At 35.0% G+C, this 17,992-nt stretch overlaps 1 protein-coding gene across 1 annotated transcript in view; it reads right to left on the reverse strand.

Annotated features, from left to right (window-relative positions):
- LOC125679110 (uncharacterized) overlaps positions 1-11,132 on the reverse strand; it is an 11,395-nt gene extending 263 nt beyond the window's left edge. Inside the window, exons 1-5 of the mRNA XM_048918064.2 lie at positions 10,962-11,132; positions 10,575-10,728; positions 3,762-5,283; positions 2,257-2,348; positions 1-604 (exon numbers count right to left, since the gene is read on the reverse strand). The exon at positions 1-604 is cut by the window's left edge and continues 263 nt beyond it. Coding sequence (XP_048774021.2) covers positions 468-604; positions 2,257-2,348; positions 3,762-5,283; positions 10,575-10,728; positions 10,962-11,117 — 2,061 coding nt within the window. The 5' untranslated portion in view covers positions 11,118-11,132 and the 3' untranslated portion in view covers positions 1-467. The remainder of the gene's footprint in view (positions 605-2,256; positions 2,349-3,761; positions 5,284-10,574; positions 10,729-10,961) is intronic.
- Positions 11,133-17,992: the final 6,860 nt, after the last annotated feature.

Below are 17,992 nucleotides of genomic sequence, written 5' to 3' on the forward strand. Positions count from 1 at the left end.
CAGCATCGGAACAAATAAATTAGCAATCATTTGACACGTACATATAATTAAATCAATAGCATTTTTACCCAGATTCTCAAAAATAAAACTCGCAAAAATGTCTATATTCATTGATACTATTTTATATTAATATTTATCATGGTAGTTCCTTTATGGTTAAGAATTGAATTTCATTTTTGACAAAAAAATACATGGAGTATGAACTGCGATATTCACACGGACATCCTCCATGAAGGACGTTAGCGCTTCACTTAGAATATGCTGTCGTGAGGGTTGTCGTTCGTGTCCTTTTATATCAACAAAGCCTAAATGGTAGTCAGTAGAATTTGTAAAGATATCAAATGTAAATTTCAGTATATGAATGTACACTCATTCTTGGATCATCAGTTTCTTTTCTTATTGATAGACGAGAACAAAAGAACATGGAATGCCTAGGAAAATAAGATAATTCTTAAAACCAATCATCTCTACAAGAACTGCTTTCTGGTGTGTTCCTTGTTCCCTTTTTTGGGATTCACCGTGTGGGTCAATATGAAGTCCACCAATTCTACAAGAGACAAGAAACTTGCTCCCAAGAAAAGGCCCATAGTTCCCCCTATATCACCTGAAAAGAAAAATCATTATAAATGATACTGTACAATAAATGCTAGTACATGTAGTTTGATAGGGGTGGGTAGGTAGTACATGTGGTATACTATTTAGATGCCTATTTTCGTAGAAATGTGTTTATATAAAACTTTACACTTTCATTATTTTGGCTGATTGTGCAATATTGTCATTATATAACGTGTAGAAAGATATACTACAGAATGGTATATCTGATGTATTGATTAAACAAAGAATTTTTCATAAAAGGTCAACTAGTGATATATAGAGAACAATATACAATCGTTTACGAGTAATATCTGTACTCATCGCTCTTTCGCATTAGGTGGAAATGGGTTCCCGTACATCGACCCTCTTGATTGTTATTCTAGAGAAGTATGAACGACTAGTTACGCAATACTTCTGAATGTGAGTAATACATGAATCGCACTTTCTCAAATCTACCATGTCGATTGAAAAAAAATCAGGAAATCATACACATATTCATAGAAATGAGTTTTCAGTCCATAGTCTCAATAGAGATAGAAATATAGGGTTTACAACATTTACGAGTCATCGGTTTTTTCTCCAGCTTCAGTTTGTTATTTTGTTCTAATTCACAGAACACACGACGCTTACAGAATGCATTTGTGAATATTATACAAAGTCAAATAATCAATTTTTTTAGATTGCTAATCCTTTGTTTCAGGAGTTGGTCCACTTTGTTTACTTCCTTTTGTCTTTTTGACTATATGTAATTTATTCACAGTGTGTAATAAGGAATCTCACAGGAAACGAGTTGATTTTTGCATTGATTTTATCCTTAATTAACTCGTCATCCATTGAGAATAATTATGTCACTTATTTGCACTTTGTTGATCAACCTATTGGACGAATAGGATGTGTCGCAATTCGCCCCCAAGAAAACAGATCAATTATCAAGACAAAAACAATAAGCATGCAATTTGCAGTGTACATGTATATACGTTTGTAGCTTTAGTGCTAACGTTTTTGTACATGTGTTACTTTTTGTTTGTCCCGAGGGAGGGACAGGTAAGCCCGAACATTTGACAATCTGATCGTTCGTGTATATTTGGCCATTTTAGTGCTTTGTATATTTGTTTTGCATTTGACCTAATATTGTGTCCATTTTGTGGAACGGACACTTTAAGAAATTGGATGTTGTGCAAAATGAATATAATATTTTGAACGCATTTAATACTGAGGAGGACTGTCGCAGCCGGATTTCCAATAATTCTTTTTTATAGGATTAGATGTGAATTAATGACAGATCACAAACTCTTCCTCGCACTATAGGTAAAACATTGGTACTTTCTTCCGAAATCAGATTAGACTAATTACTTAAGATGTTACACGCTTCGATAGTGTATTTAGATATGCATAATTACAAGCAAATAGACACTGAAAGAAGTTGAAAACTACATGTATTGAACCATTTACCGTTCATAGTTAAATAAAGATACAATGAATGTTCTGTAGAGACTTGACAACCATTATATTTCTGATATGTATGCATCATCATTTATGCGTTTAATTACATCTGCTTCAGCACATTTCACCTCTACAGTGAATCATCATTTGTCTATGGATATGTGTAATTCAATCAGTTTTAAAATGTCGGAACCAAAATATAATACAATGTATACTTACACCATAGGGAAAACATATCATAAGCTTTCTGCTGGTGTATCTCTTCGTAGCTCATTTGTCGGTAGAAAATGTCGACATGCAGGAAATTATCTCTACAAAGATAACCTCTGGAATGTTATTGACCATTATGTTTTGCATGTTATTGATTTTGGGTATATATGATATGAAGTAAATCGCACTAAACTGCAAATGCATATCTAATTGAGATATCACTCTCATATGCCGAAACAACAGCCCCTTGAGATGTGAAGATAACGAACAGTAATCAATCTCATAACTCCTATAAGCAATACAAAATAGATAGTTGGGCAAACACAGACCCCTGGACACACCAGAGGTGGGATCAGGTGTCTAGGAGGAGTAAGCATTCCCTGTCGACCGGTCACACCCGCCGTGAGCCCTATATCCTGGTCAGGTAAACGGAGTTAATCAGTGTGCCACGTAACATATACAATGTGGCTCACTTGGACAGCAACATATTTGTTTACAACAATGATCTTCTTTAGCCTTGCAGTTTTTTAGAAGCAAAATTTCCGTTTTACATTGTAATCCGTTTTGAAATTTTGAAGCCTTAGTATTGCCGCATTCTTACCCAAGAGGTCATTGTTTTCGCAAACCTGATTCTATAATGCTGTATGTTAGATGTTTGCATATGAATCTAAACAGACGCATATCGTCATTAATTTATGAATAAACCGAATATTCTTGTATATCCAAGATTCAATCCTAGTGCCAATTAAAAGTAAGCTTGAATCTACACTCTATAAGGATACTTGAGCACAAATTGAAAAAAATAAGCATTTGGGTTAAGGTTTTGAGATTTTGAAATAGTCTTCCTCTATTCATACAAGGAACCTTAAACCCTTCTGTAGTCCTTCCTTAACATCAGGGGTCATGATTAGAACACAATTGAATTTAATCTGCATAGGAATGCATGTATATGAATTTGCAAATTGTATCCTTGTTCTTGATTAGTGAAGTTCCCCTATATCTAATCTTGTGTAAACTTCAAACCACCATCCTGGTTTCACCTGGGTGTAAACAAACAGGAATCTACACTAAATGAGGGTGCTTGTATATTAATTTGTCAAATTGTACTCGTGTGGTTCTCGTATATATTGCTTTGACGAACTAATCTATTGTGGTACCCCCTGGCTCGTGGGTAATGATGCGAATTTGAATTCCCTCATCTCCAAAGATACTACATGTATGTGTAGAAAACATACTACAGAAAAACTTTCATCAGGTTTCACTTAGACTTTTAGATAATGCGAACTAAACGTAGAATATATTCGTAAATTCAGCTGAAAGGTTTTGTGAAACACTTTGTAAAATTGGTATGCAGAGAATTACACTTACTTACCATAAAAAGAAATTATCATGATGAAAAATATTACTCAAAGTTACCTTAGATAATTGAAGGATAAGATTCCCTAACATGATTATGTACATTATATGCTGATCATTGATTGACACACACAAAAAACCCCACAATTGATTCTCACTTGATAAAACTGCTGTCGATCTTCAGGGAATCTTTATAAGCCATCATTTCTTCTACAAAATCACTGAATGTTGACAACAACACCGAGTCACTTCCGTTAACAGTAAGAGAAAACTGCATCAATGCAGCTGTCGCGGTATAGTTTTCTTTCAAATCGCTCTCAATATCTGAAATATTTCCCAAATATTCTGTTCGTCCTGTAAAATTGTAATACTCCCACGAATCCTGATCATATACTATTACTTTTAAAATACCAAACGCATCATCATTCATTTGGCTTAACCAGTCCATCATAGACGATTCCCTAGAACGAAGTTGTTGAAAAAATAGATCAAATTTTGTCACCAAATGTTTAAAACTAAGAGATGTAAATCTTTCCGAAATATACAGTTTAGACACTGTGTTATTCAGATAATCCTTCACAGAATCACGTATCTCTTTAATACTTTCAAACGTACCTTCTTCAAAAGATTCTATTTCGGTTTTCAAGGAAATCAAGCTTTGATTAAGATTTCCGAACACTGTGTTTAATTCGTTCCACTGTTTGTCAAAATTTTCGTGTCGTTCTTCGATCTGCTTCAATGGCCAGTCTATTGTGTCAAAGTAGAATACACTTCTGGCAAACACCCAGTTCCTCATTAAGTATCTAAATTTCTCGCGGCAATCCGTCATGCTCTCTTCATCCAGGGTCATATTTGAATATGCCTCATCAAGCAATTCATGACAAACCTCGAGAACAGCGATCGTGCGGTTGAGGTAAGATCCAAATCGTTTTCCATACCTCGTAGCATAACTGTTATGAACTCTCGACTCTTTGATAAGTAGTTTTGGTGCTGCAGGGATGTTATGTGCACGTGGTGTGTCAAAAAATTTATAATTGAAAATCTGTATTCCCGTATCATATGCTTCTATTAAAGACGTATAGTTTACCAAGGCAATCTCTACAATCATTTTTCTATTCGTCAACAAGGCTGATATATCTTCATATAAAAGACGCCTTGTAGAATCATCTGTAAACTCTCCACCTGCCAGCATTCGAATTCTTCCCTCTACTGTCATTATATATTCAGCATACCCCAGTGCCACTATATGAAATATGCGCTCTTCGTAAGCATCTCGGGGACGCATGAAATTTTTCTGTAGAATGTATTCTTGATACCTATACAAATAGTCTTTCCAATTATAGTGATCCTCAATTTCTTTATATCTCTGATTGACTTCAAGTGTGGCTTTGTTAACGGTTTCCTTTACGTTAACGATGACTCTCCTCCTCACTGTATCCATATGACGTACAAAGTTGTCATACAAGGATTGTATTTGCGAGTATTTAGCAACCTCGTATCGTGACGTCACTTCCGCTGCTTCCAACAAACTTTGAGATAGATTTCCTTTATCATCGTCACTTAAAAATTTGTTCAAACTGTATTCGGATGTGCTGGCATATGATATATCAGTTTCATAAAGTCTGAAACTGCACGGCACTGGGCAATCACACAATGCAGCTGACATCATAGGGAATGTTTCTGAATGACATAAAATCATAGATTTAAGGTTTCCATACTGATAAACGTTTGCTGCATTTTGAATCATATAACTATGAAGCGCATGTGGCCTCTTAATAGTGTTAAAAATATAACTATAATGAATCAATGTCTAGTTTGATTATACTATTGGGGAAATATAAAAATAATGGAAGAATGAGGTACTTTTTTAATAATACACTTTGATGATTATGCAAATTACCCTCATGAACCATTATGTAAGGGAAAATAATTTTTGAAACTCAATCAGCGTATGAACTGCGAGGCTTCATGTCGGCGTACTTCATGAAGTGCGACAGATCTTCATAAAGGTATGCTGGCATGAAGCGTCGCAGTTCATACCCACATATATTTTCAAATCTGAAATGTATCTCATACATTTACGTTCAACTTTTATATTTATCGGAATTCCCAGCCATCACCGGAAAATAGACGCACTATATTTATCAAGATTCATACGATTATTGTTCATTAGGGCAACGCATTCAATGGCTATTTTCAATTTGGAAAGATACCAAAAGCAAAAACATTGTAAATGTAAATATATACATATGGTAAAGTGAATATAACGAACAGTGATCAAGCTCATAAATCCCGTAAAGAATACAAAATTACAGCGTAAAAGTAGGACAAACACGGACCCCTGCACATACCAGAGGTGGTATCAAATGCCTAGGAAGAGTAATCCCTTGTTGACTGGTTAAATTAGCAGTGAGCCCTTTATCTTGGTCAGATAAATAGAGTAATCCGTAGTCAAATTCAGTATGGAGACAACGGCTTAACAATTGGTATGCAATATGTCAGACAGTATTCCACCTAATGGCAGGTTGTAATTCCAAACAGGAGCGTTACAACTAGCACATCATTTACGAAATACTAACTTCAAACGAGACTGTTGAAACCCCTGTAACATAAACTTAGTTGTCAGTAACTTGCCTCGGTTTAAAAATTAATCATACGTAGAACATGATCTCGCGTATCGAATCAGTTGAGGAAAATAAACACCTTTTTGCAGATAATAATGGAATAATTTTACATAAATATGGAAAGTTGACACTGAAGTTGTGCCTTTTGTCACAAAGTTTAAACTGTTAGATTGCCGTTAACATCTAACATTAAATAAAATATCCAAATATGTTTGATGAATTGGTTGTATATTGTTTAACGTCCATCTCGAGAGTTTTTCAATCATATGGAGACGTCAGCATTGCCGATGAAGGGCTGCAAAATTTAGGCCTCTGCTCGGCGTTTACGGCCTTTGAGCAGGGAGGGATATTTATCGTGCCACACCTGTGACACAGGGTCTTGGTTTTTGCGATCTCATCTCTTAACACAAACAAGGACCTATCTTAACCCGGAACCCACGGGACTCCAAATATGAAGGATATATGGAAGACTGTGGTGTCTTTCATTTCGAGTTCACTGGGATATATCGAATTGACATTATTCCTTGACTACTAACAAGTAAAACAATGTGTCCATAATGATGTACACGTAATAATTGGTTTTTGGGTCTTTTCAGTTAGGGTCTCATGGCTTTGATTCGAACACCCAAGATAATCTGGATAAGTATTAAGTTCATCGTCTGATTTTAATCGGGAATTTCTAACTCAACTGATATGCCACCTGACCTATGCATGGTGCTTAAAGTCGTAGCAGTGATGGTTCTTTTATCGTGATAGTGAAAATCCGGTTTTAACGTCATATATACGAACAAGAGGCCCACAGGCCTTATCGGTCACCTGAATACTAGTGAAAAAGTATCACTACTTCCATGGGCTACGAAATCTAGAAAAAAAATTCCTGTTCTGAATATCTAAGCTGAATTCTAATGTTCAGCAATAGTATAAAACAAGATGTGTTCTTAAAACTTCACTGCCCTCAAAAGTGCATACACTGATGGAAGGCTTTAAAGAATAGGTGTATTAACATTAAAACATCAAAAGATATGACTAATTTGGACTCATCGTCAAGTCATAACCCTAGGTTGTGAAATTCACCATTTTTGTACATCCTTTTCTGCTATTCCTAAGTATGCATTTATATTCTATACAGTATCAGCAAACTTACACATAAATACTATATACTAAGTTTGGCCCCACCCCGGGGTCAAAACCCTTACTCTGGGGAAAATCAAATTAAAAATTTTGGTAAAAGACTACCTGCTCTATCCATTTAGTTTCAATTTAGTATCAAAAGCACTAAAGAAAATGTTATTTAAGTGTTTTACACATAAACACTATATAACAAGTTTAGCCACACCCTGGAGTCAGAACCCCTACCCCGTGGATCATGAAATTTACAATTTTGGTAGAGGCTTTCCTGTTCTACATCACTATCATTTAGTTTTTCTTACATGTGTGTGGTTCTTGAGAAGAAGATTTTTGAAAATTTGTCATTTTTGGACAGTTTTTGCCCTGCCCTATGGCCCCTGGGGAACAGGAATCCTGAAATTTACAATTTATGTTCCCCTTGTTCCAAATGTGTTTCATACCAAATTTGAAAAGAATGATAGTTATCAAGAAGAAGTTAAAAATGTCTATTGTTCACACATTTAAAAACTGACCATTTTGGCCCCACCCTGATACCAAAAGCCCTACCCCTGGAATAATCAAATGTACATGTTTTGGTAAAGGACTACCTGTTCTTTCTAAATATCTATTTACTTTCAATTTAGTATCAATAGCATTAAAGAAGATGTAATTTGAGTGTTTTACACATAAACACTATATAACAAGTTTGGCCCCGCCCTGGGGTCAGAACCCCTACCCCGGAGATCATGAAATTTACAATTTTGGTAGAGGCCTTCCTGCTCTACATCACTATGCATTTAGTTTTTCTTACATGTGTGTGGTTCTTGAGAAAAAGATTTTTGAAAATTGTTCAATTTTGGCCCACCCCTTGGGCCCCAGGGGTGCTGGAGTCCTGAAATTTACAATTTATGTCCCCCTTGTCCCAATGATTGATTGATTGATTGTATATTGGTTTACGTCCCTCTCGAGAATATTTCACTTATATGCCGGTGAAGGGCTGCAAAATTTAGGCCTATGCTCGGCGCTTATGCCCATTGAGCAGGGAGGGATCTTTATCGTGCCACACCTGCTGCGACACGGGACCTCGGTTTTTGCGGTCTCATCCGAAGGACCCCCCCCCCCCCATTTAGTCGCCTCTTACGACAAGCAAGGGGGTACTGAGGACCTATTCTAACTCGGATCCCCACGGGCCTTGTCCCAATTATACTTCATACCAAATTTGAAAAGAATTGGACTGGTAGTTATTAAGGAGAAATTAAAAATGTTCAATTGTTAACGCACGACGGACGACAACGGACGAAAACCAATTGCAATAGGTCACCTGAGTTTACTGAGGTTACCTAAAAACCGTGACTCGTTTGGTACCAAGCGCTGCTAATTAAAACATTGTTTCCACCGATTACAATGAAAGGTGAAGATAACGAACAGTGATCATCTCATAACTCCTATAAGCAATACAAAATAGATAGTTGGGTAAACACGGACCCTTGGACACACCAGAGGTGGGATCAGGTGCCTAGGAGAAGTAAGCATCCTCTGTCAAACGGTCACACTAGCCGTGAACCCTTTATCCTGATCAGGTAATAGGAGTTATCCGTAGTCAAAATCAGTGTGGCAAGAACGACCTAACAATCGGTATGAAACACATCAGACTGTATTTTACCCAGTGATAGGTTGTATTGACGAATTAAATCGTTATAACAACCATATAATTTGCAAAATACTGACTTCAATCGAGACTGTTGAAACCCCTGTACCATCAACTTGTTTGTCAGTAGCTTACCTCGATTTAAAAACTGACCATGCGCAGAACAAGCTCTTGCGTTTCGAATCATTTGAGAGATATAAACACCATATGCAGGTGATAATGGAGTATTGCTACATAAATATGGGAAGTTGACGATGGAAAGCTGAAATCATCCCGTTTGTCATACAGTTGAGTTGTCAGTTTGCCGTTAATGTCTACTTTCAATAGAATAACTAAGTATGAAGCAGAAGTGGATGACTCTGTGGTGTCTTTTATTTCGATCTCACAGGGGTATATCGAATCAACATATGAATGAAAATTATTATTGTTTATAGATAAAACGTCGTCGATATGTCGAATTGAAGGCCACAGCAAGAGATTTTTTCTTCTCATGTACAAGTTTTTGAATAAATTATACTTCATATGAATATCGAAACAGGTCAGCTAACAAAGGAGCACAATTCGTGCCCATGGGTATTCCAACTGTTCAGACTGTTGGAAGACCTGATCACCAAAGAACACGAAGATTTTGTCAATGAGGAACTCTAGGATATTTTCTATTTCAACTTCAGAGTACTTGTGCGTGAAATCTGAGGGGTGTTTAACAAAGTAAGTCTTTGGATGATTGATGAATATTTCCTTTTTCCATTTTTATTGAAGAAGCAATTGAACTGTCTATAATGTCAAAAAGTTTAGTCTTTAATTTATCGTGAGGAATGGTCGTGTATAGTATTGAAAAGTCATAGGTTCTGATGTTATTGATTTGGGAAAAGTTTACTAAAAGTTCATTAGAATTTTTTAGAATCCACATTTGATTAACACCACTTCTGGCCTATGTAGTCGCTCAGTAAGTTTGAGGTTTATTCTTCACAGCTGTTAATATCTTCGTGAGGAGCAAAGATAGGGTCTTGGTCGAGCACTTACTGGATCCAGCAATGTACAGTATCTTTGTTTGTCGGAGTTTTTATGTAGTTTAGGAATCCAGTATAGGTACGGCAACTTATATTCATTCGACCCATTGACTGGGATATTAAATGTGTCTAAAACTGAAGTATGGTTTTGAAGAATTTCATCTTTTGAAAGGGCAGTTGGAGTATTATTATTATTGATCGCTTTATTGTATTTAACATGATACAGCATACATTGCAGCATAGTAATTCTTAGTGCAACGAAATATCTATAATTAGAACATCTGTAGATAAACGTATGTCATATAACAATAATACAAATACGATCCAAGCAACGCGGTGTTAATGACCTGATACATCATGTATTGGATAGACATTATTGCCCTTCTGTGGAAGAAATATGATCGAATTATCGTTAGATACAACAAAGATAAGAGTCTTTACCTAGTACGTTTCGAAGACACCCATAATATGTTTCTAAATTGCAGATAGGTGGGAATCCTGAAAATAAAACATCAAATAGAAATCCTGTTTCATCTTTACGAAAGTTCAATATGAAGTCAAATTCAGCAAGTGTGAACCAACCATTTTTCTCCGGCATGAACAATGACCGACATCCGCATTTCTCTGCTGCTCTCCTGGTAAGGCAGTCTAACTGACACGCCTCTGTTGTGTACATATCGGCGTATTCCAGGGACTTATCAAAGCAGTCCCCATGTGGGCGAGGAAGGTTCGTGATCTGTCGCAGATATATAACATTATATACAGTATATTACAATATATATATATATATATATATAGATAGATAGATAGATAGATAGATAGATAGATAGATAGATAGATAGATAGATAGAATAACTTTTACACCAAACAGATTGGAAATTAAATTACTAAAGCTTTATCAAACTTCGTGTTTCTTATACATACATGTATATATTTGTATGCATAATACCGAGATTGTTCTTTCCATACCTCTATCATTTTGACACCAACAAATACATGGGATCCTGGTGGAATAGCTTGACCTAGGGCGTGAACCCGTGGGATTTCATTTGGATCATGTAATAGCATTTTAATTCCCGCAGCATCATGGGGCCCTGGCATGTACTCATACTGTTCAATGTTCATGGTCAATCGCAGTCCATTTTCAACTCCTACATATATCAACAAATGTTATATTGTTTTAATTGCGATGCAATTAAACAGCTGTGAATTATATCTTAATAATGATGTCCTCTTGTACTGAATTGATCAACATAACATGAATTGAAACGATGTACGTGGTACCATGTGTTTGATTAATTGTTTCAAGATGTAAAGCAATATAGAAGTTTTGTTGGACTGGAGTTCATAATCATATTCTTTAATTAATCGATACCTTAATTATATAAATATTTCAAGCCCAATCGCTTTTTCTTGTTGTAGTGTGTATTTTGTACTGCGATAACCTCCTCGATATTTCTTGCATTTTGCAATGTTCGTCATCCCATAATACCCTAGTTGATTTTATTTCGTATTTTGCAATGTCCCATGCAGACACTTTTCAGTCTCTAGTCGTACATATAGTTATAGTACAGAAGTTCCCTCATCTCGAGTTTTCCTTCCGCGATAAAAAATTATCTTAACAAAAATTTCAACTGTGACATGTAAAACGTTGCGATACTATACAAATCTTGATCTGTATGCTAAAATTTTGATTTATGTGCAAAACGTTCGATTTACATGCGAAAGTCTTCATTTATATTCGATATTCTTGTTATTCATATTCGATAAATCTTGATTTATATTCAATAATACCTTGGTATATATCTAAAAAATCTTCGTGTATATTCAATAATTTTTTGTCGTAAATCTTGATGTGTGATATATATTCGATATATATTTATGTATATGCGATAAATCATTTATTTATTCGTATTCTATAAATCGTGATATACATTCCATAAATATTGATGTATATTGAATATACGATGATGTATATTGAATGAACCATGATGGATATTCGATAATCGTGATATTTATACGAGAAAATCTTCATTTATATTCTCCAAATCTTGTTATTCATATGAGAAAATCTTTTATATTCGAGAAATCTTTATGTGATAAATCTTGATTTTTATTCGATACGTTTTAATTTGTATGTGATAAATAATTTGATAGATCTTGATGTTTATTCAATAAATCTTCATATCAAATATATATGCATCAAACTATTGAATATAATTATATCAAAGGTTTCGAATATGAAGAAAATAGATAAATATTTTCGCACATAAATAACAAGATTTATCGAATATACATAGAGATTGATCGAATATAAATCAAGATGTATCGCATATAAATCAAGATTTATCGTACATACACCAAGATTTTCGCATATAAATAACAAGATTATTGATATACATCAAGCTATATTTAATATACATCAAGATTTATTGAATATAAATTTAAAAAAAATTCGCATATGAATCAAGATTTGTATAATATTGCAGCATTTTACACGCCATATTAACACTATAATGGACTTTTTAAAGGCATTTACCAGGAGATGTTACAAATCCGTCGTTTCCCCAGTTTTTGAACGTGTAACAGACGCCATGGTCAGTTACTGATGGCTGAATGTCGTGTTCATGAACAGGTTTACCTTTCCAGATGCGTCTGAAAATACAGAAATCACCAATGTATTCCTATAAACAAACAATACGTAAATCAGCAATGTATTCTTATAAACAAAATGTATTATTACTACATAGTTAGGAACTATTATGATTTACATGTATATACTATCAATATTAATTCATTTTGATGGAAATGTTCATATAGTGACTATAAGAAAAACATAATTGCTTCTTATAAATTATAAAATTAAGTACAGTGTACATACAAACTGCAGTGAAGGTTTGCTGCAATGTCTAAAAGGAAAATAATGAATTCCTATAAGATCAGTTATACCATTTGAATGTGTGACACGATTCTCTTAAGTTTGTAGATTTACGCTACTCTTGGTGTTTTAGATATCATTAATTCTTCAGCTATTTTCTAAACAAGTGTTGAATTTGGCGAGGACTGGAAGTAGATGTGATACACGCATCCTTATCTGCGCTCTTTAATTAATAATTAATAGAAGGATTGCAGATTGTCAATAACTGTTTATTGAAGAGAAATCCGGAAGGAAACAAAGGTTCGTTGCCTCATGCTCATTGGAACTTGGTAAACACAGTTTACCGGCGATTGACCTCCACTTTATTCGAAAATAATTACACTTTTGTTTGATATAACGGCCTTCAATTTCTTAATTTGACAAAACATTTCATTATTCATATTCATTTTTCTGCTTACTGATAAGAGGAAGATTCGAAGGTACAGTATATCACAATGAAATGGAACTTACAATGAAATGAGACTTACAATGAAATGAGACTTACTCACAATGAAATGAAACTTACTCACAATGAAATTAAACTTACTCACAATGAAATGAAACTCACAATGAAATGAGACTTACTCGCAATGAAATTAAACTTACAATGAAATGAAACTTACTCACTAAGAAATGAAACTTACTCACAATGAAATGAAACTTACTCACTATGAAATGAGACTTACTCACAATGAAATGAGACTTACTCACAATGAACTTAAACGTACAATGAAATGAAACTTACTCACTATAAAATGAAACTTACTCACAATGAAATGAGACTTACTCACAATGAAATGAAACTTTCTTTTTATCGTAATACGAGTAAATGTTCAAATATTGATATTCATTTCTACACATCATGCATAGGTATTTGGGGCCTGGGTTATGCTCCCCCCGCCAACTCTTATTTTTTCTGATCTGGAATCGACATACTTATTTTTCCTACTTATGGTTTGTAAATATGCATTAAAAATCATCCAAACATATTATTTTTTCGTCTCTACTACGTTTTAGTAAATAAACAACAACATGTAATCAATAAGAATCATAATCATCAATAACGTGATTTTTACTAATCTTGGTACACTGCCAGGGTCCAGATAAAATTCGAGTAAAAATGATAGGCATTTCTGCATATCTTGGAAAGTATACGGAAATTTGGGATGAACTTTGGTAGTAATGTAGATTATGTATGAATATACCAGAATACAGATTAATATTCTATACCATTTGGTTTATTGTTTTTTCATCGGCGAACTTGGGTACCCTATATCTAGAGTTCTATACCTTTTACTAACAACGAAATCTATGTTAAATAATTTCAGAAATCTCCTTTAACACATGTTATGGTCGTTATAATGATCTAATTTGCAAATACCATCTGTCATTCGGTCGAATGCAGTCTGACATGTTCATACCAATTGTTAGGACGTTCTTTACCTATTGGTATTGACTACAGATTACTCCGTTTACCTGATCAAGATATAGAGCTCACCACTTGTGTGACCAGTCAACAAGGGACGCTTACTCCTCCTAGGCACCGGATCCCACCTCGAGTGTTTCCAGGTGTCCATGTTTGCCCTAATCTCAAATTTGTGTTAATTAGGGGAAGGATCACTGTTTGGTATGTTTACTTTTGGTTTAATTACCAGATTTACCCTCAAACTTAATTTATGTTCCGAATTGACGTCATCTTGGTTTTTGTGTGAACTTTCAACTCTGCATCTACATGTACCAAGCATGTTCAGTAAAACCTTTGGCGGATTACACACCTGAATATGAAGTCTTCTTTTCTGTGTGCGGATTGAAGGTGGAGATCTGATAGTGAAATGTTCTCCGCTGAAAACTTCCGAAGATCAGTCTGGTTGAATGTCTCAGGTTCGATATACATCTTCTCAATGAGTCTGTACCGACCTAGTGAAGCAGACAGTGTTGCTCTACAAAATGACAGAGTTTCTAGTGGTAAGACCAGTGTTGTTTTAAATCTTATTAAGAATTTGTCACTTATATCGAAATCTAGTAATAAGAGGGTACATTATTCAATAGCATTGAATAGCAACTGATAAATGTCACATTTGTGTAAATTTTTGTTTTATATACATGAACATTTATATCGTTTTTCATGACAGCTGCCCAAGAAAACTCCAGAATGCATTGAAATCGTCAAAAAGCAAGTAAAGTATAATATGCACATGTACCAACTCCAATGTGCAGATGACAAATTAATTATTCCTAATTTTCCTACCATTAACAAAATTCATCTGCTCTGTTTTTCTTTCGATCCCATCTCTGGTGTGTCCAGGGGTCCGTGTTTGTCCAACTCTCTATTTTGTATTGCTTATAGGAGTTATGAGATCGATCACTGTTCGTTATCTTTACCTTTCATACTTATCATTTTTAATTTCTAAACTCTGACCTGTATTGCTCTCAGTGTATCTGTGAATGTTTTATAAATTCACAAATCACTATTTAAAAAATACATTCTGATTCCGGTGTTGTTTTAAATTTACACATTTACAATAAACATGAACGTTGCATTGAATACGATCATTACTGAACATTGTGAAATTAACACCCATATGAGATTGATCACTGTTCGTTATCTTCATCTTTCATACTACAAAATAGAGGCCCATGGGTCGCAGCGCTCACTCATCCTCATCCAGGGAAGAAGCACAATAAATTAGAGACATTACTAATGTAAACCTTTACAACTCAGTTGAGGACCCACTCTGGCTCCATCGTCGTGGAATGAGAAAATTGAACCTAGACTACAATGCGATTATATGATATTGACAAGACTAAGCGTGGATCACGAAAAGATTTTGAAACAGCCATTCACGTAAACACACATGAAATACATGTGAAAAATATGAGCTATTCCTATTTTCAATATCATTATTATCCGGTTTTTATAATATGAAATTTTGATTGGGAGGAAGATTGTTGAGAGAGTATTCATGATGTCTTCATGTAAGAAATATATGTCATTTAATAAACTTTAAGCATGAGGTTTCAGAAATACTAGTATTCTCACTTTTCCAATATTCTTTCCCATTGTTTTACATCTTTCTAAAACTAGATTTATCTGTGGTTCTCTCTTTTTAAGGTAAATTGTGTAAAATTCTCTTCTAAAGGCACCCATGGATCTATTTTCTAAAGGTAGTCTCCGTGGACTGTTTTAGATTTAGTTACTTTATTCTCGACGTATTCCTCGTCAATTTTTCTTCAAGTCCATGCATATTTCTCGTCTAGGTTCTACAAGAAGAGTCTCCGTTCTAAAATTAGTACCCTTAGATCTCCCCTATGGAGTAAATCTCTGTCGATTATCTTTTTAGAGGAAGTGAATATTTCACGTTTTAGAGGAATCCTTCGTTGATTTCATTTGTAGAAATAATTTCCACTGACCTCCTTCAAGAGGAAACCTCCAAAGAATTCTCTGGGAGAGGAACAATTTCTGTGGATCTCTCTTCTAAATGCATGATAAAGAACCCTCACTACTTCAGGTATCACACCGGTAATTGTCCAATCAAAATGAACTTAGTCAATTGTAGTTCCATATACATGTATTTAAAGAAATATATTTTTCCTTGCGCGATTTTTCTCATTTCCTCTTCTTCTTTTCTCTTAATTTTTGCACCCCTGATTAGGAAATTGTGTGTAATTTGTAGAAATAACCAGGTGTATACAAAGGAACTATTTGCTGTCGGTAGCTGAGGCTACTTCCTGAGGTGTACTCCGGCTGTTTACACACATGTGAAAAACACGTGGATTTGAGGGTAGTCTTGTTTGCGGGTAATTTATTTTCGCAAATGCCGCGTAGGATGGTGTTTTTCTGGTGTCGGCAGACGAGATAGGTAACATAGAACGTTTCTGACTGCGTTATTCGGCATCAATTCTGTAAACTGATTTTTAATGAATTTTTTCCTCTATTGTAATATATAGTGAAAATAATTACCGGTGTGATACCTTCAGCCCTAAGCGTCTTACATAGGTAAAAATTTGTCGCACTTCGCACCCGAAGCTATTGATTTCTTTACATAAGTGGAAAGTGCTAAATTTAGAAGTAAACAACATACAAACAAAGTAAACACACGTTCGCAGAAACAGATTACCCTAATGCAATTGTAATGGTGGCACATAATTTCAAACAGTTGGGATAACTAATCTGATAGATAAAACAAATAAAAACGAATTTGTGGACTCATTGATGTTGTAAGTTCGTTAATAGTACGAAGCGCACAACAACATCTATTGCATATAAGTGTGCAAATGTTGCGGTGTGTTTCCAAACGCGCTTCGTCTTAATCTGACTAAATCGCACCGGGAGATTTGTGTGGGTCTATGTACTTATTCAAATGTGATGAAACAAATAAAAAAAACAATGTCACTTCTACTCCAGTGAAAGACTGGTTTGGGAAACCAACTAAAATTGATTTGCGTAGATGAGTTTCCACCTTATAATAGTTTACACGATCAATACTAGGATTGATTGATTGTATATTGTTATTCTCCAGAATCTTTCACTCATATAAAGACGTCACCATTGTCGGTAAAGGGCTGCAAATTTTAGGCCTATTCTCGGCGCTTATGGCCATTAAGTAGAGAGGGATCTTTATCGTGTCTCAAAGGCTGTGACACGGGACCTCGGTTTTTGCGGTCTCATCCGAAGGACCTCCCCATTTAGTCGCCTCTTACGACAAGCAAGGGGTACCATAAAATATTCTTACCCGGATCCCCACGGTATTTCAAGACTAGAATGAATAAAAGGGAAGATAACGAATAGTGATCAATCTCATAAATCCTATACAGAATATAAAATTAAAAGCAGGGATAACACAAACTACTGGAAACCCAGATGTGGGATCATGTGCCTAGGAGGAGTAAGCATCTCCTGTTGACCGATCGCACACGTTTCAACCTATTTTCTCACTTATCCCATATTTGTATAAAAAATGAAGAATCATTATGGACCGTTAAAAGATTGAATGAACCACATATTCATTTAGCAGTGACCGTACTTTCTATAAATTTCCAATCTGAATATTCACTAGCTATGATTAGAGTGCTCCTCTAAGAA

This window comes from Ostrea edulis, chromosome 2 (genome assembly GCF_947568905.1).
Source record: "Ostrea edulis chromosome 2, xbOstEdul1.1, whole genome shotgun sequence".
Lineage (NCBI taxonomy): Eukaryota > Metazoa > Mollusca > Bivalvia > Ostreida > Ostreidae > Ostrea > Ostrea edulis.